Raw genomic sequence first — 26,557 nt, forward strand, 5'->3', positions numbered from 1 at the left:
AATGGTTAGGCCAGGAGGAGAGGACTTGCTCGGAAGGAGTCCAGCACGTCCTCCTGGAGAGCAGGAGGCCCTCCATGCGTCAGACCTACCTGGCAAAATGGTCTTGGTTTTCCCAGTGGACTCGCCAGGGGCTGCCCCCATCCAGCTCAAACTGGATTACCTCCTTCATCTCAGGGCCCAGGGCCTAAAACGCTCATCCGTCAAGGTGCATCTGGTAGCCATATTGGTTTTTCACCCGCCAGTACAGGGCCACATGATATTATCTCATGCCATGACCAGTAGATTCCTTAAGGGCTTGGATCACCTCTTTCCCTATGTTAGACCCCCACTCCTTCAGTGAGACCTGAACTTGGTGCTGGCCAGGCTAACAGAACCTCCATTTGAGCCGCTTGCTACATGCTCCTGGTCCCACCTGTCATAGAAAGTAGCCTTTCTTGTGGCAATCACGTCTGCTAGGCGGGTCTCCGAGCTCTAGGCCCTGACCTCCAAACCCCACGCATCCAGTGGGGAGTACCACCTTCACATAGAATCATGCTCGGTCCCTAGTCTGTCCAAATGCTGGATGTGGGACGGGCTCTGGCTTTTTACCTAGAGCATACAAAACAGTTCAGGAAGTCTTCGCAGCTGTTCATCGCCACGGCCAAGTGCATGAAAGGGTCAGCCAATCTCCACTCAGCAGCTCTCCAATTGGATCACTTCATGTATCTGTACTTGTTACGACCTGGCGGGAGTTCCCCCACCGCTGATTGTGAGGGTGCACTTGACTAGGGCTCAAGCCTCTTCGGCTGCCTTTCTGGCTCACGTCCCTATTCAGGAAATTTGTAGGGCTGCCACATGGTCATCAGTCCACACGTTCACCTCGCATTATGCGATCGTCTCCCAGACTAGGGAGGACTCTGGGTTTGGCAGGGCAGTGCTCCGTCCCGTGTCTGTGAACTCCTACTCATCTTGAACAGATATAGCTTGGAATCACCTGTTGTGGAATGCACATGAGCAGTCACTCACAGAAGAAAAGACAGTTACCTTTTCTGTAACTGGTGTTCTTTGAAATGTGTTGCTCACGTCTATTCCACATCCTGCCCTCCTTCCTGTCTGTTGGAGTTGTCTAGCAAGAAGGAACTGAGGGTGGGAGGAATGTGCAGCGTCCCTTATACTGTGCCATGGCGACGCCACTCCAGGGGTCGCTGGGGCGCTCCTCTGCGGGTACTGCTAAGAGAAAAAGTTCCAGCACCGACGTACGTGGCGAGCATGCACACCTATTGTGGAATGGACATGAGCAACACATCTCGAAGAACACCAGTTACGGAAAAGGTAACTGTCTTTTTCTAATCTTTTAGTCATTCTTGAGGCTTTTCTCTAAACCCTCTCCAACTTATTAACAACCTTCTTGAATTGTGGGCACCAGAATTATTCCACATGTTCCTTCACACATTATTCCAGCAGCAGTTGCACCAGTCCCAAGTATAGAGGTAAAATAACCTCTCTACTCCTACTACGATTCCCTCATTTATACATTAGCCCTTTTAGCCACAGAGTGACACTGGGAACTCATGTTCAGCTGAATATCCACCCCCACCCTTCCAGTCTATTTCAGAGTTACTTCTTCCCTGGATAGAGTCCCCCATCTTGTAAGTGTGGTTTACATTGTGTGTTCCTAGATGTATACATTTACATTTAGCCTTATTAAAATCACAGCTGCCAAGGTCTGTGCTGTATCATGAGTGACGTTTCTTTGTGGAGAGCAAAAGTCCCAGGTCTCCCCTCACGTGCCCTCATCCCTACTAAACAGTGGGAGGAGGACAAACCACTAGCTTGTAGCCAGATAGCCAGTAGTGGCAAGGCTTGGGGGAGTTCTGGGTTTCTCAAAATGTAAAGAAGGTTGTGGGACCTCATCTGGAAGGAGCAGTGGTGGCTACAAGAGGCGAGGAAGTGCCAGAACTCCTCTTACCAGCCAGAAGAAGAAACAGAGGGTGTTAGGGTCGCTGAGCTCTTCCTCTCACCTCTGTCCACTTGTTAGGGTTTCCTCCCCACTCTGAAATTTAGGGTACAGATGTGGGGACCTGCATGAAAGACCCCCTAAGCTTATTTCTACCAGCTTAGGTTAAAAACTTCCCCAAGGCACAAATCCTTCCTTGTCCTTGGATGGGTACTGCAGCCATCACAAAGTGAGTTAGACAAAGATTTAGGAAAAGGACCACTTGGAGTTCCTGTTCCCTAAAATATCCCCCCAAGCCCCTTGACCCCCTTTCCTGGGGAGGCTTGAGAATAATATACCAACCAAATAGGTAAACCAGATTCTTAAAAAACAGAACTTTATAATAAAGGGAAAAAAAGTAAAAGAAGCACCTTTGTAAAATTAGGATGGAAGGTAACTTTACAGGGTAATTAGATTTAAAACACAGAGGATTCCCCTCTAGGTAAAACTTTAAAGTTACAAAAAACAGGGATAAACCTCCCTCTTAGCACAGGGAAAATTCATAAGCTAAAAACAGAAAGATAATTTAACGCGCCTTGCCTTATTTACTTACTCTTTTTGCAATATTGAGACTTATTTTAGAATGATTTTAGAAGAAGGAGTTTTCTGAGCTGATGCTTCTCTGCTTTCCAAGAGAACACAAAAACAAAGAGCACAAACAAAGGCCCCCCCCACATTTAAAAGTTTTTTTTTTCCCCATTTTTTTTGTGGTCAGGTGCCAACTGGGTTATTTGAGCTTCTTAACCCCTTACAGGTAAGGAGGAATTTTAGAGGCTACCCTTAGCTGTATGGTTTTGACACGCCCCCCCAAATCACAGATGATGCTGGACAGCCTATACCACGCTGACTGTGATTTCTTCCTGGAGCTCTAGGAGAAAACAGAGTTAATAAGACACATGCACCTCTAGATATACTACTGATTATATAAAAACTAACAATATATTTCACATTTTAAGGACGATTTTAACCAGTTGATTTTGGGAAACTTTCACGGGAGAGTGCATCAGCCACTTTGTTAGAAGTTCCTGGAATGCTTTGTATTTTAAAATTAAAATCTTGGAGAGTTAAACTCCACCGAAGAAGTTTGTTGTTGTTTTTCTTGATGGTATGAAGCCACTTCAGTGCAGCATGGTTGGTTTGCAGGTGGAAACGCCCTCCCCAAATGTATGGGTATAGCTTTTTTAGAGCGTACACAATGGCGAAACATTTCTTTTTGGGGATTGACAAGTGGCTTTCCCTCTTAGAGAGTTTTTTGCTTAGTTTTTTGCAACACAACAGGATGCAATTTTTGATTTGGACCTTTTTGCATTAAAACTGCTTTCACACCACGCTTGGATGCATTTGTGGTTACTAGGAAAGGTTTGTTAAAGTTTGGGGCCCTGAGCACAGGGTTAGACATGAGTGTCGCTTTAAGCTGGTTAAAGGCCTTTTGACACTCATCAGTTCACTGAACTGCATTTGGCTGGGTTTTTTTGGTTAGGTTGGTCAGTGGGGAGGCAATTTGGCTGTAGTGCGGTACAAATCGCCTGTAATATTTGGCCAAGCCTAAGAACGACTGGACCTGTTTTTTTTTACTTTGGGATAGGTCACCTTTGGATAGCATTTACTTTGGCGTCTAGGGGATTGATAGTTTTTTGACCCACCTGGTGTTTAAGGTAAGTTACTTTGTGTAGGCCTATTTGACACTTTTTAGCCTTAACAGTTAGTTTTGACTTTTGTATGCGCTTGAAGAGCTTTCGGAGATGCTTTAGGTGTTTTGCCCATGAGTTAGAAAATATGGCCACATTGTCAAGATAGGCAACTGCAGATTTTTTAAATTTTGCTAGGAGACTATTTACAAGTTTTTGGAAGGTGGCAGGTGCATTTTGCAGCCCAAAAGGGAGCACATAAAATTTATACAGCCCTACATAGGTTTTTTGGCGGATTTTTTTTTGGCGGATTTATTTAGCGGTACTTGCCAGTACCCCTTGGTTAAGTTTAAGGTAGAGATGAACTGGACACGTTTCAGTTTTTTTAATAGCTTATTTGTGCGAGGCACTGGATAGTTGTTTGGGCAAGTTACATCATTTAGCTTATGGTAGTTCACGCAAAAGCGTATATTTTTTATTTGGTTTGGGAACTAGAACCACTGGAGATGCCCACACACTGTTAGAGGGGCGGATTACATCCGTTTGTAGCATGTTTTGGATTTTTTGTTTTATAGCAGTTTTGGCTTGAGGAGCCACCCGGTAGGGTTGGGCTTTAATTGAGCGAGCATTACCTGTGTTAATGGAGTGGTATGCCCGTTTGGTTAGTTTTGGGGCGGCTGAGAGCATCGGTGGGAATTTAGTGCACAGCTCCTTGATCTGCTGGCGCTGCATATGTTTGAGGGTTATTGAGAGATTCACCTCTTTGACGCCACCATTACTTTTTTTTTGTAGTAGACACCTTTAGGCCACTCAGCGTTATTTTCTTCATGGGCTATATACTGACAAACCTTTAATTTTTTGGAATAAAAGGGCTTTAGAGAATTACCATGGTACAACTTAGGCTTTAGGTTTGAGGTGGGGAATGCTATGAGATAGTTAACAGCTCCCAGGCACTCTTTGACCGTAAATGGCCCTTTTTATGATGCTTTTATTTTATGGGCCTGAAGCGCCTTTAAGACCATGACCTGGTCCCTTACTTTGAAGGAACACCCTCTGGCATGTTTATTATACCAGGCCTTGCTCTTTTTGAGCATTTTCTAGTTTTTTTTTTAGCAAGGGCTAAAGAGGTTTGGAGGGTGTTTTTCAGGTTGTTTACAAAGTCCAGAATGTTAGTTCCTGGAGAAGGCGTAAACCCCTCCCATTGCTGCTTTCCAGCTGCAGTGGCCCCTTAACCTTGCGGCCATACAGAAGTTTAAATGGTGAAAATCCTAAACTGGGATGTGGTACAGCCCTGTAGGCAAAGAGGAACTGCTGTAACACTAGGTTGCAATTGTTGGAGTGCTTATTTACGAATTTACATATTATGGTCCCCAAAGTTTTATTAAACTTTTTCACCAGACCATTTGTTTGACGGTGGTAAGGGGTAGCAAGCAAGTGGTTTACCCCATGAGCTTTATACAGGCTCTTTATGGTTCCTGCCAGGAAATTAGTTTCTGAATCCGTAAGGATGTCAGAGGGCCAACCTACCCTGGCAAAAATGTTTAAGGTCAGGCACACACTTTTAGCCCTGGTGTTGCTTAGAGATACTGCTTTTGGTCATTGGGTGGCAAAATCCATGAAAGTCAGTATGTACTGTTTTCTTTTGGGTGTTTTTTTGGGGAAAGGACCCAGAATACTTACAGCTACGTGCTGAAAGGGAACCTTACTTATGGGGAGTGTCTGGAGAGGGGCTTTGACCTGGTCTGGGTTTTTTTTTTACTTTTTAGCACACCTTACAAGACCAGACATAAGTAGAAACATTTTTGCCCATTTTCTTCCAGTGGAAGGACTTCCCGAAACGGTTTTTGGTCCTGTTTACCCCAGCATGACTACTAGGATGATTGTGGGCTAAGCTTAAAAGTTGTACCTCGTACTTAGTTGGAACTACCAACTGTTTTTGCGGATGCCAGTTTTTCTGGTGCCCACCAGAAAGAGTTTTTTTTTTTATAAAAGGGGTTTTTTTTACAGCAAACCGGGATTGATTAGAAGAGCTGAGCGGTGATGGGTTTTTTGCTTTTTGAAAAAAATGGCTTTCATTTGCTTTTTGCTTGGCCTGGAACTGTTTTTTTTATGCTGGAGACATTTGTTTTTTATTGGATTGTGGCCGTGGGCTTGGTTCCTTTGTAAGCGATGTAGTGGATGGGGCTGTTTTTGTGGACTGTGAACCGCTTTTTTCTGGTGCACTATGTTGGGGTTTAGGCTTCAGCTGAGCCTCTTGCGTAGGTTTATTTGCTGCTGCCAGGGCGGCCTCGCTGATGCCCTTTGGCGCTGGGGTTGCAGATGGGGTTGCAAGCCCTGGATTCAGTGCTGGCAGTGGTTTTGGTACTGGTTGCTTTCCCAGTTCCAGTTTTGGGCCTGGCTTTGGCTGGGTTTTTGCGACTGGATTTACTATTGCTGTTGCAGACATTGGCATGGGGTTTGGTTTTACCACCTTAGTCTGGGTTTTTGGTAACACAGACTGGGCCCTTGTAGAAGGCTTAGGGAAAGAGCTAGGTGTGAAGGCTTGCTTAGCCTGGCTGCAGGTGACCATTCCTACCCTTTTGGCTAGCTTTACATGGTTGGCCAAGTTTTTTCCCAGCACCATGGGAATGGGATAATTATTATAGACTGCAAAAGTTAACATTTCTGACCAGCCATTGTACTGGACAGGCAACTTGGCTGTAGGCAAGTCAAAAGAGTTTGAATTGAAGGGTTGAATTGTTACTTGGACCTCTGGGTTGATTAAATTGGGGTTTACTAAGGATTGGTGGATAGCTGACACTTGTGCTTCAGTGTCCCTTTATGCGATAACCCTTTTTTTGCCCACACTTACAGGGTTTTTTTTGCTTTGAGGGTATTTGGGAGGCATTTGGGCCTGAGGACCTTTGGTGTGACCCTGGTGCAATGAACTGTAATTTATTGGGGTTTTTGGGGCAGTTGGCCTTTACACGCTCCAGCTTGTTACATTTAAAACATCGCCCAGCTGACTAGTCACTGGGGCGGGGTGGGTTGCTGGAGAATGGTGTGGTGGGACGACAAGGTGTTTGGGGGTTTTGGGGGGGTATAGTTGGGGCCTTGGGTTGCCCCCGGTGGTAGGGTGTGGTTTTGGGGTGTTCCTTTTGGTATTCGCCCAAACTGCGACCAGAGTTGGGTTTTTTTGCTACCTTTACCCGTTTTGTTTTGATTTGCCCTGCCTTTTTGATGGTCTGGGACTGCTTGTATTGATTAGCATAAGAAGCAAGACTTTTTTCTGAGTTTATTTTTTTTATTTTATAAACAATGTTTTGCATTATTATTGGTTATAGTTAGGAACTGCTTTTGGACAACCAAATTACACATTTTTTTTAAAGCTGGTTACATTTCTGCCTTTGACCCATTTATTTAACAGTTTTTTTATTTGGTTTACATAAGCCACATTACTTAGTTCAGCCCCTATTTAAGGGCTTTAAATTTTACTTTGTAAATTTTAGGTGTAATCTGAAATTGTTTTAAAACCGAAATTTTAAATTTACCATAGTTAGAAGCATTTTTAATAGGCATTTTGTTAAATACCTTTAGAGCTTTTTTAGTCAATTTTGCTACCAATGTGGTTATTTTATGATCGTCAGGAATTGCATCCTGTTGTGTTTCTGAACAAAAAACTGTCTAAGAGGGAAAGCCACTGGTCAATCCCTGAAAAGTAATGTTTCGCCATTGTGTATGCTCTGAAAAAGCTAACACCCATACATTTGGGGATGGCGTTTCCACCTGCAAACCGACCATGCTGCGCTGAAGTGGCTTTATACCTTTATACCTCTCAGGGGCGCATACCCATGGTCTCTCGAGACTGAAGGATGCCTACTACTGTATATAGTTGTTAGAGTGTTTTTCTATATAGTTTAACAGTTCCCTTAGTGTTTAGTGTGGAAGTAGTTTGTTAGTCCCCTACGGGACTTAGCCCAGGCTTTAAGCCTTGTGATTGCTGCAAAAAAACTATGCCTGTCAGTGATCCCCACCAAATCTGTCTGTGGTGCTTGGGGAAAACCCACATGAGCGACAAGTGTCGCATCTGTAAAATTTTCAAGCTGAACACCAAAAAGGTGAGGGATATTTGGTTTCGAGAGGTCCTTATGGAGTTGGCCCTTGCAGCGGCCTCAAGACAGCCAGATCAGACTCTGCCCTGAGCACTGCCGGTCCCTAGTGCTCTCTAAGAAGCAAAAAAAGCCTGGGAGAGGGTGGTCTTCTACATCATGTAAGGGGAAGGAGAGAGTCGGAGGCGGGAAAAGATCCATGCAGGGCAGCTCATCTCCTCCGGACCACAGCCAGGCTCCAGCATCCAAGGAGCTGTCGAGCCCCCTCCGAGACCCGCCTGCCACCCCAGGAAGCGGCAGAAGCATCTAGCAGTGCCTTCCACACCGGAGGCATACCAGGCCACTAAGGGCATATTGTCCCTTCCACACTGGCCAATGAGACTGTTCATTTTAGTGGCAAACCCGCCTAGGGACTCTTTCAGGTGTCCCCGTCTTTACAACACCACTCCCCACTGAAGGCTGCATCCTGCCAATGCTCTCCAGAGCAGCACCATCGGCCCTCCGATAGGAGTTGGCTTACCTGCCAGAGTTCCGGCTCTGCTCCCTGGACTTTAGGTATTGCTCTCCAGGATCCCCGCGTTGATCACCAACTGTCTAGCGCAGACCCACAGAGGTGCATCGCCAGTCCCCAAAGGCCTGGCACCGGTACCTTGAGCGTTTGTGTTGCTCTCTGGACTTGCGGCACTGATCCCTTGAGTCGCAGCGTTGGTCTCTGGAGTCTCATCACCAATCTGCGGATCATCGATACAGGTCTCCAGAGGCCCATCGCCAGTCTCCGGAGTCAAGACTCATGTCTCCCTGCTCCTGTTCCCATTCCAGGTCAACGGAGTGGCACTGCTGTCGGAGCATGAGGCGTTGATCGCCAGGTTATCGTCGCTGTCGCTGAAGACACAGCACTGAGCTCCAACGTCCTGGCACCAGTCCCCAAAAGAGGAACATGGGGACAGCCAGCATGGAACGGGCAGGCTGGCGGCAGCTGTACTGCCCGGGTCCCTGAAACAAGTTTCTTCCTCAAGCTCGGACAGCGAGGAAGGCGTATTTCCTGCTGGCCAAGGTCACCCACCAGGAGCATCGGGATTACGGCTGGCACTGCCAGTGAGTGCAAGGCCTCAGAGCCAGTGGCTGGCTCTGTGGCACCTCTCTGGGGGTTTTCTCAGATGTTGGAGCTTGTGCACCCGTCAGTCTCAGGGACATCTGAGCAGCAGTCGGCAACAGTCTCTTGCTCGCCCCCTGACTCAGAGGAGGAATCAGAGTAGGGTCCCCAAGAGCGGCCAGCCTCAGCCAAGGCTCCCCTGGCGGGGGAAACGGAGTTGACTGACTTGCCTGAGTCTGCCTTCTCATCCTCTACACCTGATGAGGCAGCAGCGGGGCCTTCCTTCACTGTTCCCCAGGATGATATAAAAGCTCACCAAGAGCTACTTAAAAGGGTTGCTGCGAACCTGGGACTAGAGGCTGAAGAATTGTTGGAACCCTCTGACACCGTGTTTCACATGTTGAGTGAGGCCGCCCATGTGCCTCCCCATACAGCCAGGAGTGGCCCCACCCATGCACTGCCCCCAGACTCTCCCTCTGTGGCTCCCCTTATGTGGTGCTTTGGCTTGGGCTGGGGCCACGCAGCCTGCCCTCCCACCGCTCCAAGGCTGAGGCCATTCCGCCCACCCTCCTGGTGCTCTGGGGCTAGGGGTGGGGAGAGAGGAGGGGCTGGGGCCATACAGTCCACCCTCCTGGCGCTCTGGGGCTGTGGGGGAGGGCAAGCCTGGGGCAGGGGCTGGCAGCCATGGTGGGAGACCCAGGTTTGAGATCCTCATTCAGAATCAGAGAGAGAGACAAGGTGGGTGAGGTAATATCTTTTACTGGATCAATTTCTATTGGTGAAAGAGACAAGCTTTCAAGCTCAACACAGCTCTTCTTCAGCTCACCTTGTCCTCGCACCAATGGAAGTTGGTTCAGTAAGAGATATTATCTTACTCACCTTGCCTCTCTCATGTCCTATGACCAACATGGCTGCAACAACACTGCAAATAATTCAGAATCAGAAACTTGAACGCTGGGTCCCCCACATCCTAGATGAGCGCTCTAACCACTGGACTACACTGAGGCTCTGGGCTCTGGCAGGGAGCGGAAGAAGCAGGGCCTCATGCGGAAGGGGTGGGGCTGGGGGCTAGCCTCCCCCAGCTGGTGGTTCACATGCCGCCCATGCAGCTGCCCCATCTAAAGCAGCCTTGCCCATCCACGAGGGAGTGGTGAAACTGATCAAGGCTTTGTGGCAAACTCCCTTCTCCAAGCAGCTGGAGAAGAAGTGTTATGTCCTGGCCACAGGCTTTGAATATCTTAAGACCCACCCTTCCCCAAGCTCGCTGGTCGTATTCGCGGCCAATGAGCACGACAGACAGGGGCAGCTGGTCTTGACCCCCTAAGAACAAAGAGGTGAAGAGGCTTGATCTCTTTGGCAGAAAAATTTATTCAACTGCCAGCCTCCAATTGAGAGTGGCCAATCACCAGGCCATACTTGGCTGCTATGACTATAACATCTCGCAGTCTAAGGCCAGGTTTGTGGATTTGCTGCCTGGCACTTCTTGTTCCTGGCTCTTCTTGAAGAGGGCAAGACAGTGGCGAGGGCAGCCCTCCAAGTAGCCTTGGATACGGTGGACTCCACAGCCAGGACCATGGCTTTGGCCATTTCCATGAGGAGAGAGTCTTGGCTGCAATCATCTGGGCTGTTGGTGGAGTTTCAGCAGTTGATCCAGGACCTCCCCTTTGATGGCCTGGCACTATTTTCAGAGTAAACAGACAACAGATTACCTGTCCTGAAAGATTCTTGGGATACTTTGCGCTCCCTGAACCTTTACATGCCAGCGCCCACAAGGAAGCGGTTCAAACCGCAGCAGACCCAGATTCATGAGCCAATCCCAATCAGAGCCCTTCCGCAAAAAGGGCAAGGGCTATAAGCTCCGAAAGGGCCAACTGCTGGCCTCCTCGGCTCACTTGAGCTCTACCCGCAACCAGCCGGGTAACAAACAGGCATTTTGAAGGGTGCACTCGAAGGTGACCTCCCAGTCTGTATCCTGGATCCAACACCCCTTTTGTTTTCCAACAGTTTTGTCAAGGTTCCTTCCCCACTCTGAACTCTAGGGTACAGATGTGGGGACCTGCATGAAAACCTCCTAGGCTTACTTTTACCAGCTTAGGTTAAAACTTCCCCAAGGTACAAATTATTTTACCCTTTGCCCTTGGATTTCCACTGCTACCACCAAACTTTATCTGGATTCCTGAAAAAACGGAGTTTGGACATGTCTTTCCCCCCAAAATCCTCCCAACCCTTGCACCCCACTTCCTGGGGAAGGTTTGGTAAAAATCCTCACCAATTTGCATAGGTGACCACAGACCCAAACCCTTGGATCTTAGAACAATGAAAAAGCATTCAGTTTCCTTACAAGAAGACTTTTAATAGAAGTAAAAAGAAAGGAATCATCTCTGTAAAATCAGGATGGTAGATACCTTACAGGGTAATTAGATTCAAAACATAGAGAATCCCTCTTGGAAAAGCTTAAGTTACAAAAAAGACACACAGACAGGAATATTCATTCTATTCAGCACAGCTATTTTCTCAGCCATTTAAAGAAATCATAATCTAACACATACCTAGCTAGATTACTTACTAAGTTCTAATTCCTCCATTCCTGTTCTGTCCCCAGCAAAAGCATCATACAGACAGACCCAGACCCTTTGTTTTCCTCCCAGCTTTTGAAAGTATCTTGTCTCCTCATTGGTCATTTTGGTCAGGTGCCAGCGAGATTAGTTTAGCTTCTTAACCGTTTACAGGTGAGAGGATTTTTCCTCTGGCCAGGAGGGATTTTAAAAGGGTTTACCCTTCCCTTCATATTTATGACAGGTTTATTGCCCCACCTCACTGCTTGGGCTTCTTTAACATCAGACCAATGGGTGGTCAGCACTGTGGCAGGGGGGGTATACCCTGCATTTCCTTTTTATACCTCCCTCCCACCTCCCCTCCCCGTCCCTCTTCAGGGACCCTTCTCATGAGCATCTGCTTGCTCAGGAGGTGCAAGGTCTTCTGTGAGTGGGAACCGTGGAGGAAGTTCCACAGCATTTGTGACTAGTTCTGCTCTCTGCAAGGTCTCGACAATGGTTCACTGTCGAATGTCTTCCTCCTATCATGGTCAGGCAACCTGATGTATGCCTTCCCACTAGTCCCACTGATCCCACTATTGTTTTATTCGAAAGACCAAGCGGGGGCCTACGCCCCATGCTTCATCTGTGAAACCTCAACAAGTATCTCAAGAAATTGAAGTTCCACGTGGTCTCCCTGGCCTCCATCATTCTCTCCCTGGATCTGGAAAAGTGCTTCATTGTCCTCGATCTGAAAGTTGCTTACTTAGATATTATTTAGATATTTCACTGCCACAGAAGGTTCTGACGATTCGTAGTTGGGAACACCCACTACCAATTCACATTGCTCCTATTTGGCCTAGCTATGGCACCAAGGGTATTTACGAAGTGTATGGTGGTAGTCGCAGCCTACCTCAGATGTTGGGGTATCCAGATCTACCTGTTCCTCAACAACTGGCTCATCAAGGGTTGCTCAAGGGACCATGTCCAACGCCGAGTCACAATGCTGCGAGCCACCTGTCAAGCACTGGGCCTGTTGATAAACGAACAGAAATCAACATTGGTACCAATGCAGAGGACAGAATTTATCGGAACGGTACTCGACTCTAGCTGAGCCAGAGCATTCCTGCCAGAGGCCTGGTTCAGGGCAATGTCAGATCTGATAACCCAGGTCACTGCCCACCCACTTACCACAGCCCGAGACTGCCTCAGGCTACTAGGGCACATGGTTGCATACACTTACATTGTCCAGCACATGAGACTTCACCTCCGACCTCTCCAGATGTGGCTGGCATCGGTCTACTCCCCGGCCAGACATCACCTGGACAAACTTCTCATGATCCCGCCACGGGTACTCACCTCCCTGTGGTGGTGGTCCAACCCGAATCCGGTGTTGGAAGGTGTGCTGTTTGTGAATCCATGGCCCACAATGTCCCTGATTTTGGATACCTCTGACCTTGGTTGAGGAGCGCACCTTAGTACACTCAAAACTCAGGGGCTATGGTCTCGAGAGGAGCTGTCACTGCGCATAAACGTCAGAGAGCTCAGGCCCATCCGCCTGGCTGTTCCTTCCCCATCTGTCCAGTTGTGTGGTGCAGGTGTTGACAGACAACACAGCCTCCATGTTCTATGTCAGCAGACAGGGAGGAGCTCAATCATTGGCCCTTTGTCTGGAAGCCCATCGGCTGTGGGACTTCTATCCCACATGCTATCCGCCTGGAAGTCTCACACCTCCCCGGCATCAGGAACATGCTGGCGGATTGCCTCAGCAGGTCCTTTTTCTCTCACCATGAGTGGTCCCTCCACTCGGAGGTCGTTAGGATGCTCTTCCAGAAGTGGGGAACTCCCACAGTGGACCTGTTCACCACCAGACAAAACAGAAAATGTCACCAGTTATGCTCTCTGCAAGGTCTTGACAATGGCTTACTATCCAATGCCTTCGTCCTGTTGTGGTCAGGCAACCTGATGTATGCCTTCCCACTAGTCCCACTGAAGATCAAGAGGGACAAGGCACAAGTCATTATGATCGCAGTTTGGCTGCACCAGCATTGGTTCAGCATGCTCATGGATTTAGCAGTGGGAGCCCTGTGGACACTTCCCAGCTGCCTGGACCTGCTCTCTCAGGATCACGGACAATTACCCAAACCTTGCCTCTCTCTACCTCACAGTGTGGTTGCTGAGTGGCTGAAGCCCGAGGAACAAGCCTGCTCTAGTCAGGTGCAGCAGGTCCTCTTGGAGAGCAGAAAGCCCTCTACCAGGGCGATGTACCTGGCAAAGTGGAAGTGCTTCTCCTGATGGGCATTGGAGCGGAATATCTCTCCGATCCAGTCGTCTCTACAATCCATCCTAGATTACCTGCTTCACTTAAAGCACCAGGGCCTTTTATGTTCATTGATCAAGGCCATATCAGCCTTAGCAGCCATATCAGCCTTCCACCCTCATGTCCCGGGGTAGAGCTATATTCTCACACAAGGTAATGTTCAGTTCCTGAAAGGCCTTGAAAGACTTTTTCCGCTGATTTGGGACCCAATTCCCCAGTGGGATCTCAACCTAGTCCTCTCCAGACTCACTGGCCCTCCCTTCAAACTTCTCGCTTCCTGCTCCCTTTCACACCTGTCATGGAAAGTTGCATTCCTTCTAGCTACTACCATGGTGAGGTGAGTCTCTGAGATTAAAGCCCTCACGTCAGAGCCCCTGTACACGGTGTTCTATAAGGATAAGGTCCAACTGCATCCCCATCCGGCCTTCCTGCCGAAAGTGGTGTTGCAATTCCATGTCAACCAGGATATCTTCCTCTCTGTGTTCTGTCCAAAGCCTCACACATCCAACGAGGAGAGGCGTCTGTACACCCTAGACGTCAGGCATGCCATGCTTTCTACCTGGAGCGCACCAAGCCCTTCCACAGATCTACTCAACTCTTCATTGCAGCGGCTGACAGGATGAAGGACCTCCCAGTGTCTTCTTAGAGGATTTTGGCTTGGATCACCATCTTCATCCGTACTTGCTACAAGATAGTGAAGGCTCATTCCCCAAGGGCTATCCAGGACATCTGTAGAGCCATGACGTGGTCACTGGTACACACGTTCACGACGCACTATGCCAGGGGTGGCCAACCTGTGGATCCGGAGCCACATGCGGCTCTTCAGAAGTTAATATGCGGCTCCTTGTTTAGGCACTGACTCCAGAGCTGGAGCTACAGGTGCCAACTTTCCAATATGCCGGGAGGTGCTCACTGCTCAACTCCTGGCTCTGCCACGGGCCCTGCCCCCGCTCCACCCCTTCCCATGCCCTCCCCTGAGCCTGCCGTGCCATTGCTCCTCCCTCTCCCCCCCAGAGCCTCCTGCATGCCACGAAACAGTTGACTGGGAGGTGTGGGGATGGAGCGGGAGGTGCTGATCACCAGGGCTGCCGGTGGGTGGGAGGTACTGGGAGCGGGGGGAGTGGGGAAGCTGATAGGGGTCTGCTGACATATTACTGTGGCTCTGTGGCAAAGTACATTGGTAAATTCTGGCTCCTTTTCAGGCTCAGGTTGGCCACCCCTGCACTATGCCATCACCCAGCAGGCCCAAGATGATGCTGGCTTTGGCAGAGCCGTGTCCATGAACTCCTACCTGCTTCCATAGGTACTGCTTGGGAGTCAGCTACAATGGAATGGACATGAGCAAGCACTTGAAGAAGAAAAGTCGGCTACCTTTCATAACTGTTGTTCTTCGAGATGTGTTGCTCATGTCCATTCCATGACCCACCCTCCTTCCCCTCTGTCAGAGTTCCGTCAAGAAGGAGCTGAAGAGGAGGGGGCTGGCAGTGCCCCTTATACCAGCACATATGTGCGCCACTCCAGAGGGTGCCAGAGCTGGTCCCCTATGGATACCACTGAGGGAAAAACTTCTGGTTCTGCTGCATGTGGCGAGCATACACACCTACAATGGAATGTAGATGAGCAACACATCTTGAACAACAGTTACGAAAGGTTACCGTCTTTTCCTCGTTCCTACGTGTGTGACCTTGCATTTGGCTGTGGCAAAACATGTTTTGTTTGATTGGGCCTGGCTTACCAAGCAATCAAGGTCACACTATCTCAGTGCCCTGTTGCTGTCATTATTTATCACCTCACCAAGCTTTGTGTCATCTGCGAACTTTATCAGCAATAAGTTTATTCTTTATTCCAGAGTATTGATAAGAATATTGAGCAGCATAGGGTTGAGAACCAATTCAGACAGGACCCCTCTGGAAACACCCCAACTCACTGATGTTTCAGTAGTAATAATGAAGGGCCAGATCCTAAGGTGGTGACAATTGGCATAGCTCCGTTTAAGACAATGTGTCCACATCAGTTTACACCAGCTTGTAATGGCTTAGCGGCGGGGTTCCTCCCTCTCCGGGTCCATGGGAGGCCACACTGCCTCACTATGTCTCAGTGTGTCACCTACCATGGGGAATTAGTGGGGCAACAAGAATCTATAGCTTCGGTCTGTGTTCAGGGGGGTGAGCAACAGACACAGTCAGGGTAGCCCAGGCCCTTAGTCAGGACAGGGTAATGAGTCTATAGCTTGGGCCTGTGGTCAGGGCTGAGCAACTGCAGTTAGGTAGCCCTGCGCCCTCAGTCAGGGTGGGGCAATGCAGGTCTATGAATCAGGCCTGTGTTCAGGGTCGAGCAGCAATGGGTTCAGGCAGTCTGTCTCTTGTGGATGGCCGACAAGCTCTGGCCTCTTGCCCGAGAGAGGGGGAGACTACCACCCCAGAGTTAGGGGTGGCAGGGGGGACGCAGGCACACCCACTCCACTGCGTCCTTGCCCAGGGCCCTAATAGTGGAAGAGTGGTCTGCCACGGGGTCAGCGGGGATTCTGACCACAACATGCTGACATAAGCTCAGGTGGTGCTGCAGCCAGACTAGGGTCAGCTGTCCCTGGGCCACTTCCCAGCTCCCCCTCGGGTTGTACCTGGGTCTGTAAAGGGCTCTCCCCAAGTTGTCAGGGTAGAAGGCCTGCGGCAGTCCTGGCAACTTTTCTGTGGCCTGGGCAGCATGTGGCTCCGGCGGCCCTGAGCTCTATCAGTTAGTAGTATTTGATCCATTTAATAGGTACCATATTGATTTTTGTATAGTGTTATTTTCAATTAGAATGTTGTGTTGGCTATTTTTGAAGCAGTTAAACCATTCTGCAGTGGAAACGTTTTTGGCTCCTATACAGGGTCTTTCATTCTTGAGGCATCTAATTAGATACTGCTAATGGAGTAGCTGCTAGGGAACACTGCAGCGGTCATGTGTTCACAGTAGCTTGCACACAGACCTTCAACATTAGTATCTGTTTTATGAGGCGAGGGAACGTTAGTCAGGGTGTCATGCTTTATTCACTATATTTGTTAAAATTCCCTTGAGCTTTACGTTTTACCGTGGATAGCCACCTGCGACTGACAGAAAGCAGTGGGCTTACCAACTGTTCTTCCCAAAATGGCACCTCTTAAATTGAAACAGCCATTTTCCTCCCCTTCCTCCTAAGTAATTTATAGCCTTATTGTCAGACTTGGACATAAACCCTGCTGTTGGACTTGAATCTGTGATCACCTGTCTCAGATTTATGCTGCAAGGTAATCCATACTCACCATTTGTTGGTGACCTGGTTTCATGTACAGTGTAGTGTTGAATTCAGTGAGCCTGTTTGTTGATTTCCCTTTTGTGTGATGTGATTTATTTTTCCCTTTTCAGAGCTCTACAGGGGAGAAAACAGATTCTCAGCTGATGGCCATGCCAAACACAGACCCCAGCATCAGGTAAGGTAGGACAAATCCTGTCCATCTGGATTAGTGGTATTTAGATATTCTGTTTGGTTATTACCTTACACTTACCTGTTCTCTCACCCACCTCTGAATACCCCATCTGGCTCTCATAATTTGCCTCAGACTCCCTCTACATCTATTGGCAAAACTACTGACCCTTATTAAACTAGTGTATTTGAATCTTTCTGTTCACTCTCTGGGGCGTTTTAAGTTGGAGAGACCCTCATGTTATGGCTCTACTTTCTCCTTTTCCTCTAGAGTTTCTATCAATGACTCTGAGTTCTCCTCTCGCTCCACTGAGTCCCCTCCTAAGAATAGAGAACCTTCAGAAAAAAGCATAGGGCCGGTCTCGGTGAGAAGTCCATTCATCAATCCAGGCCCTAAGCTAGGAAGATGCCTGGAGGGCTCTCCGAGAATATTCAAGTGCTCAAGAAGGCTACAAAGTGTAGTAGCTCCAGTAAGGGAAGGGTTTCTTCTCCTTGAGAGCATTCAGGGGACTCTCAACACAAGAGAGAAGGCTTCTATGCTAGGGCCAAAAAAACCTAAAACAGACAAATAGCTCTGTTATCTCCTACTGATCTTCCCTGCCCACTCGCCTTTGGAAGAAGGGGAGTTTTCAATGTCTTCTCCTTTACAGGATCCAAACTGTGAGACCAAAACCAAACTGACAAAAAGAAAACATGTTTTATTGGACCAAAAAGATAGTAACTCACCAACCTTGTCTCTCTAATATCCTGGGACCAATACGGCTACAACACTGCAAAAAAAAAAAAAAAGAAAATGTGTCCTTTTTAACAGGTTTCAGAGTAACAGCCGTGTTAGTCTGTATTCGCAAAAAGAAAAGGAGTACTTGTGGCACCTTAGAGACTAACCAATTTATTTGAGCATGAGCTTTCGTGAGCTACCGATGAAGTGAGCTGTAGCTCACGAAAGCTCATGCTCAAATAAATTGGTTAGTCTCTAAGGTGCCACAAGTACTCCTTTTCTTTTTGTCCTTTTTAAGAAGGCCTCCAAACCAAATCCAGCCAGTGGAGTTTCTGATTGTAGGAAGCAGGCAGGCTTTCTCCCTTTTCCTTAGGTCAGGGAAGGAGCAGCTTCACCCAATTAATAAGGCCCTTATCTCAGAGTCTTGAGTCTGAGCAGGCAAAGTCTCTAGAACTCATATCAGGCTTATTGATTAAAAGTATAGCCAATTGACCGACTACACCTGTGTTTTGTTATGAAAAATGTTCAAGAGGCCAAATAAGCAAACTTAGCCAATTTTGTTGCTAAAAGCAAACAACAGTGCACTATAGGAAAGAAAGGGTTACTATATTACCGATCCTTCTGGACAGGTGTTTCTCACAGTTCACCTTACACAGAAGGTGTGCTCCCTAAATAGGCCCCCAAACTACCTATATTTACAGTAGACCTGATTACAAGTTAAAAGCACCCAAGTCTAATCTTCACCAATCAGCTTGTTAGCTTCTTTTTCTGGTACCATGGCACATGGAAAGTGTAGGGGACAATTTCCTGGTGCAAGTGCTGGAGGAACCAACTGGGGGCAGAGCTCTTCTTGACCTGCTGCTCACAAACCGGGAAGAATTAGTAGGGGAAGCAAAAGTGGACAGGAACTTGGGAGGCAGTGATCATGAGATGGTCGAGTTCAGGATCCTGACACAGAGAAGAAAGGAGAGCAGCAGAATACAGACCCTGGACTTCAGAAAAGCAGACTTTGACAACCTCAGGGAACTGATGGGCAGGATTCCCTGGGAGAATAACATGAGAGGGAAAGGAGTCCAGGAGAGCTGGCTGTATTTTAAAGAATCCTTATTGAGGTTACAGGGACAAACCATCCCAATGTGTAGAAAGAATAGTAAATATTGCAGGCGACCAGCTTGGATTAACAGTGAAATTCTTGCTGATCCTAAACACAAAAAAGAAGCTTACAAGAAGTGGAAGATTAGACAAATGACCAGGGAAGAGTATAAAAATATTGCTCTGGCCTGCAGGAGTGAAATCAGGAAGGCCAAATCACACCTGGAGGTGCAGCTAGCAAGAGATGTTAAGAGTAACAAGAAGGGTTTCTTCAGGTATGTTAGCAACAAGAAGAAAGTCAAGGAAAGTGTGGGCCCCTTACTGAATGAGGGAGGCAACCTAGTGACAGAGGATGTGGAAAAAGCTAATGTACTCAATGTTTTTTTTGCCTCTGTCTTCACGAACAAGGTCAGCTCCCAGACTGCTGCACTGGGCAGCGCAGCATGGGGAGGAGGTGGCCAGCCATCTGTGAAGAAAGAAGTGGTTTGGGACTATTTAGAAAATCTGGATGAGCACAAGTCCATAGGGCCGGATGCGCTGCATCCGAGAGTGCTAAAGTAGCTGGCGGATGTGATTGCAGAGCCATTGGCCATTATCTTTGAAAACTCCTGGCGATCGGGGGAGGTCCCGGACGACTGGAAAAAGGCTAATGTAGTGCCCATCTTTAAAAAAGGGAAGAAGGAGGATCCTGGGAACTACAGGCCAGTCATCCTCACCGCAGTGCCTGGAAAAATCATGGAGCAGGTCCTCAAGGAATCAATTCTGAAGCACTTAGAGGAGAGGAAAGTGATCAGAAACAGTCAGCATGGATTCACCAAGGGCAAGTCATGCCTGACTAATCTAATTGCCTTCTATGACGAGATAACTGGCTCTGTGGATGAGGGGAAAGCAGTGAACGTGTTGTTCCTTGACTTTAGCAAAGCTTTTGACACGGTCTCCCACAGTATTCTTGCCAGCAAGTTAAAGAAGTATGTGCTGGATGAACGGACGATAAGGTGGATAGAAAGCTGGCTAGATTGTCAGGCTCAATGGCTCCATTTCTAGTTGGCAGCCGGTATCAAGCGGAGTGCCCCAAGGGTGAGTCCTGGGGCCAGTTTTGTTCAATATCTTCATTAATGATCTGGAGGATGGTGTGAATTGCGAGGATGGTGTGAATTGCACCATCAGCAAGTTTGCAGATGACACTAAACTGGGAGGAGAGGTAGATACGCTGGAGGGTAGGGATAGGATACAGAGGGCCCTAGACAAATTAGAGGATTGAGCCAAAAGAGATCTGATGAGGTTCAAGAAGGACAAGTGCAGAGTCCTGCACTTAGGATGGAAGAATCCCATGCACCGCTACAGACTAGGGACCGAATGGCTCGGCAGCAGTTCTGCAGAAAAGGACCTAGGAGTTACAGTGGACGAGAAGCTGGATTCATCCTCTTCAGGATGAAACCCAGGAATGAGGTTGCGTCCCTGACCATCTTGGCTAATAGCCTTCATGAGCTTATCTAATTTTTTTTTTAAACCCGTTGTGCTTTTGGCTTTCACAACATCCCCAGGCAATGAGTACCACAGATTGTTGTGTGAAGAAGTACTTCCTTATGTTTGTTTAAAATCTGCTGGCTACTAAATTCATTGGGTGACCCCTGGTTCTTGTTATGTGACAGAGTAAATAAAACTTCCTTATTTGGTTTTTTTCCAAAGTCTCAATCTGAGAGAGTTCCTCAGATGTGTCTGTCACCTAAAAAGAATGGCTCAGGTGTGGGAATCTCCCTCACATCCTCTGCAGTAAAGACCGATGCAAAGAATTCATTTAGCTTCTCTGCAATGGCCTTCTTTTCCTTGAGTGCTCCTTTAGCACCTCGATCATCCAGTGACCCACTGATTGTTTGGCAGGCTTCCTGCTTCTTACATACTTAAATTTCTTTGCTATTAGTTTTTGAGTCTTTGGCTAGCTGCTCTTCAAATTCTTTCTTGGCCTGCCTTCTATTTTCTATTTTAAGTGGGATTTAACTTCCAATTTTTAAAGGTGCCTTTTTGCCTCTACCGTCTTCTTTTTGCCTCTACCCGCTAACTTTTTAACTAACTTTCTCATTTTTGTATAGTTCCCATTTCTGAAGGAAATACTCATGTATCTTGATTTTGACAGGGTTTATATTTGATAGTGCCAAATGCTGTGTTTAGCTTTGGAAGATATTATAGGAAGTATCACTGTAGATATAAGTGGGCAAGAGTGAACTTAACTTTGTGATAACTTAATAATGTAATAATATAATATAATATATATATAATATATATATAATATAATAATGTGAGTGTAATACTGTGATGAAGTGGGATTTTTCTGTAATATATTTGACACCCTATGTGTGCCTCAGTTTCACAAATATACAATACAAATATATTTTGTATTGCTACCCAGTGCGGGAAAGAAAACTAAGTTTGAAACTGCCTGAAGTCATTTGCATAGGAAGAAGGAGGTGGCATTTCCACCTCATCAGGCAAGAAGGAAGATATATTAATTGGTATTACTTCCTCATCTACTCACCTTTCTCAAATGATGCTGCCCCAAAGCTGGGGGTGTAGTCCTTATGCTGTGAATCTATGACAGTTGATGGGAGAAGTGGGATGCTGAATCAACCCATAGTATTTTGCAATAAGTGACTTGCAGCAGTAGAAACAAGGTTAATCAAAGGAAACATCAAGAAAATGGTGTATAATAACCACTGTGAGAAGGTCATCAGAAACCCATGCAAGGAGGGAGGGTTAAGTGTTGGGAAGTTCAACAAGGCGCAGTTTATTGCACAGCTGGAGAAGGATCAGACCAAGAAGAAGTTTCCAGGCACAGGCAGGGTTCCCAGAGAATCGGAGAGTGACACAGGCAGCAGCAGGGCATCCTCAAGACCTGGTTCCCCAACTAGTATGGTATCATCACAACACAGTTGCCTTTGAATAGATTAGAAGTAGTGGGAGTTGGAGCTAAGAGCAAACGAACTAGCAGATTGTGAGAGGCAGCAAAAACATGAAGAATGGTGAAAACATCAGGCAAAGTAATGAAAGCATGACCTGGAGATGGAGAAGCTGAGGAGCAAGGGGTCCCATAGAGGGGTAAGTGGTGAAAGACCCCAGGATGCCAGTTCTTCAGGGAGTCTAGACACCAAATTGTTGCCCCAATTTGAGGAGGCAGGCGGAGATATAGATAAGAACACAAGAATGGCCATACTGGGTCAGACCAAAGGTCCATCCAGCCCAGTATCCTGTCTACCGACAGTGGCCAATGCCAGGTTCCCCAGAGGGAGAGAACCTAACAAGTAATGATCAAATAATATCTCTCCTGCCAGCCATCTCCACTCTCTGACAAACAGAGGCTAAAGACACCATTCCTTACCCATCCTGGCTAATAGCCATTAATAGGTTAAAACTTAACCTCCAGGAATTTATCCAGTTCTCTTTTAAAGCCTGTTATAGTCCTAGCCTTCACAACCTCCTCAGGCAAGGAGTTCCACAAGTTGACTGTGTGCTGAGTGAAGAAGAACTTCCTTTTATTTGTTTTAAACCTGCTACCCATTAATTGCATTTGGTAGCCCCTAGTTCTTATATTATGGGAACAAGTGAACTACTTTTCCTTATTCACTTTCTCCACACCACTCATGATTTTATATACCTCTATCATATCCCCCCTTAGTCTCCTCTTTTCCAAGCTGAAAAGTCCAAGCCTCTTTAATCTCTCCTCATATGGGACCCGTTCCAACCCCCTAATCATTTTAGTTGCCCTTTTCTGAACCTTTTCTAATGCCAGTTTATCTTTTTTGAGATGAGGGGACCACATCTGTACTCAGTATTCAAGATGTGAGCGTACGATGGATTTATATAAGGGCAATAAGATATTCTCCGTCTTATTCTCTATCCCTTTTTTAATGATTCCTAACATCCCGTTTGCTTTTTTGACTGCCGCTACACACTTTGAGAAGGTTTACAACCTGGTTGACTCCCTTACTTAGTCCCAAAGCTATAGAGGCATACAGCCAGATAGGCATAGTTGATGGAGACTATGAACAGTTCAAAAAGGTGTTACTGCTTAAGTTTGCATTAATACCTGATGGTTATAAGAAAGTGTTTCAGGGTGTGCAAAGGACTTACTGTGTGACATATATGGAAGCCACCATGCTGATGGGAGTATATCTTCACAAATGGGATAAGGGTGCAGGTGGAGGATTTGTATAAATCCTTGACAAAACCCTGGCTAGGATTATTTAGTTGGAGTTGGTCCTGCTTTGAGCAGGTGGTTGGACTAGATGACCTCCTGAGGTCTCTTCTATGATTTTATGATTCAATGCTGGTGAGGTTGGAAAACTCTCAGATGTGTTCCCATGAGCTTAAAATGTAGTTAGTGGACAGGAAGCCTAAGGAGCTATGTAATACAAGCTGGTTGGCAGATGGACAGTTGGTCTGAGTATGAAAAGAGACCCAATGGGGACTGGTCTAAGCATCTGTCCCGGGATAGGGAACCAGTAGAGGTACCCGAGAAGTAGGATTCAGGTACACCCACAGTGGGGGGAGCAGCTGACCCCAGTAGCCCCTGCTAAGGGATTGTAAAGACCTGAGATGCAACATTTGTCGAAAACAGGGCATAATATCTAAGAATTGATGAAGTAAGGTTTGCCCGGGATAGAGAGACAGACACATACTCTGTGCAGCCAAGAAAGCAGCCAGCAGTTCAGGCTCAGAGAGCGAATTATGTGACAGAATTTTTGAAAGGGAAGATATGAAACTGCTCTGAACGGTGTATTGGAAACAGTAAGTTTGACTGATTAGAAACTTGCTGTAAGAATCATGAAAGTGCCTGGTAGAACAGCTACCAAGGTGATGAGAAATATGCCGGGTCATCTGTGGATAACAATTGTGGGTTTGAACTTCCTCAGGTCACTGGGTAAAGTGACCCTGCTTGGTTTGCTGTCAAAGGAGGAAAAGATATGACAAAGTGGGAATTTTCTGTAATATTTTTATGAAGTCTGTGTGTGCCTCGGTTTTGCTGATATTTTGCATGACTACGCAGTGGGGAAAAAGGAATAAGCTTGCTCTCAGGGCAGGCTGAGAGATATACATGCATGTGTGTCACCTTGGTGTCTGAGCCAAAATGGGTCATTAAAAAGGACCGACCGAGGCCATTCTGAGAAGACAGTGGAAAACCCAATCACCAGGACATTGACACCTAGCAACCGGTGACCCAGTGAGGACGGGATTTTTCCCACCTCTCAGCAGGGAAGCTGAGCATAGACCCCAGCTTGAGAACAAAGGACTGGAAGGTGTGAGGTGGGGGATAAGTGTTGGATTCTGGAGGAAGCTGGAGGGGCTCCCACTTGGGAACTAAGACGATGATATGAAGAGAAACACACACAAAGTCTGAACATGAGTTCACTACAGTGTGGCTGGGCTCTGAGCTGACCAGAATGGACTATGCTTTAGCCTTCATTTCTCTGTGCTAACCAATGGGCATCCTGTGCTGTGTTCTAGTGGACTAATACAGGCTACTGTTTGACAGTGTTGTTTGAGTCACTGCGAATACTTGCTGAGGTGCATTAATTCCTGAAGAGTGGACAAGTCTCAAGAAAAGGAGTCTTAGTTGGACTTGCTGAACAGAGCTCATGGGTGAAGCAGGAGGGCTGAAGCTCAGAGGTTCAGTCAAGGAGGCGGTGAGGCCACTGTTGTGTTAACAGGCTAGCGATCTGGAGTCCAAGGTGTTCTGCAACCCATAGCAGCCAGCATGACTTCAGGTCCCTTCTCTCCCTCACTCAGCTTCCATGTTCTGTTCATATAGCCTAGCCCCAGAGAGGGCTCCTTGATTGCACCCAACCTATTTTGGCTGTAAGCACCAGACTGTCCCTTAAAGGGGCACCCCACCATAACTCCCAAGGAAGAGATGGAGGAATGAGACCCAATAGACTAGTCCCTCTTGAATTCTTGGAGGTGATGTTTAAAAGGGTCTCTATTACACTGGGACTCCAAGCCCAGCAGACGAAGGAGAACAAGAAAGGTCAGAATGGAGGATGGACCTTTGGGTGGGGGAAGGCTCAAAATGAGACTAAGAAAGCTATGTTCTTTCCTTTGCATTCCTTATTTGAAAGCAGGATCAATCTGAATGGGAAGAACCAGCTACAGACAGATATTCTGAAAAACAGGCTCCCAAGTTCTGTCGTTTCCCTGAAGATAAATAAGACTCTCCAAATTCCTTACACAGTAGACACAGGCCTACTATTTTCCTGAACACCAAACTAATAGGCGTATTTAGGCATCCCTCAAAAAATGTATGAAGCTTTAACTATCGTCCTTCAAGTATACATCTTTTCCGAGACCCACAGAAGGCCATCTGGCTTAGACAAATGATGAGAATGAACCTAATAATGAGTCAAGTCTGTACTGCATAAGATCACCCTGGCAGCCTCTTATATATTGGAGCTTCCTTGGATGCTCTAAGATCCTCATCCAGGAGTGTTGTTCAGGAGGCAGCTCTGCCTTTGTGCGTGGTAGTGAGTGGACCAAGAAATCCATGCCTTTTCTGTGGAGACCTTGACTAGGTGTAGACACTGCCAAGCTGCCTTTTACCTTGGTCCTAACCCCTCCAGGAGATGTCCGGGGAAGGAGAAGTGTCTGTGTCCTGGAATTGATAAGATCCCAAAGAGCAGGTTTCTTTTCTCTCCCAAGCCTCCAACAACTGGATGCACTAAGTCATACTGAAATAAAGCATGTGTTCCAGACAGGACAATAAGAGAGAAGATGAGAGATTTCCCTTGCTCTGCTCTATTGTATTCATATAGCCCAGGAGGCACAGCCTGTGGGGAACTGTAATATATCTAAAGTCTCTCTACAGATGCATGGAAAATCCTGGATACTCCTGGCATGGAACCATGGAAGCCTTGTATGTGGGATGGTCATATGGCTTCCCTGCCTATCCAGATCAGGAACTTTCATTGCAGGTTCCTTCGTGTCTGCTATCAGGGGTAATGCTGGTCTCTGTCACTCTCAGTCATGGGCATGGCTGCCCTCTACTCCAAAGGAATTCATATGGAAAGCAGTGACTGAAAAGGACCGTACAGTCTGGGAACTACGTGAATGTGAGCTCTCCCTGTGATGCTGTGGCTGAAATGACTAACATGATCAAAGGATGCATGGCCGAAGGAATATCAAGCAGGAGAAAGCAATGATTTATACTTCTGTACAGAACACTGGTGAGAGGAGTAGTGGCATACTCCGTTCCCACTTTAAAAAGGAAGTTGCCAAATTGGAAGGGATTCAGAGAAGAGCCACAATGATGATTCCAAGTCTGGAAAACTTGTCTTACAGTGAGAGACTGAAAAAACTCAGTCTTTTCAGCTTGTTCAAGAGAAGGTTAAGAGGTGACTTGATGAGGATCTATAAGCAAATACACAGGGGAAAGGATATCAGATAATAAAGGGCTTTATGGATTTTCCCCCTCTTCCTCTACTACATGCTAATAAAAGGTGTATTTGTGCAGTCAGTACATACACCAATGTATCAGAGTCCTCATCCCTTCATGGCATGGATTTATCATAAATATAATCACCTTCTATAGTGGTGGTGGCCTGTGATAACTGAGCACATTTTAGCCATTAAAAAGAAATGCTGCTTTCCTTTCAATGTAAGGTCTGATTCAGTAAAAGTAA

At 47.0% G+C, this 26,557-nt stretch overlaps 1 protein-coding gene across 6 annotated transcripts in view; it reads left to right on the plus strand.

Moving 5' to 3' along the window:
* Positions 1–26,557, plus strand: part of ATF6 (activating transcription factor 6) — a 408,706-nt gene that overhangs the window by 147,132 nt on the left and 235,017 nt on the right. For all 6 annotated transcript variants that reach the window (XM_073356217.1, XM_073356211.1, XM_073356213.1 and 3 more), the window contains one exon: positions 17,023–17,087. In XM_073356217.1, the coding sequence (XP_073212318.1) occupies positions 17,023–17,087 (65 nt within the window). The remainder of the gene's footprint in view (positions 1–17,022; positions 17,088–26,557) is intronic.

Source organism: Lepidochelys kempii, chromosome 8 (genome assembly GCF_965140265.1).
Source record: "Lepidochelys kempii isolate rLepKem1 chromosome 8, rLepKem1.hap2, whole genome shotgun sequence".
Taxonomy (NCBI): domain Eukaryota; kingdom Metazoa; phylum Chordata; order Testudines; family Cheloniidae; genus Lepidochelys; species Lepidochelys kempii.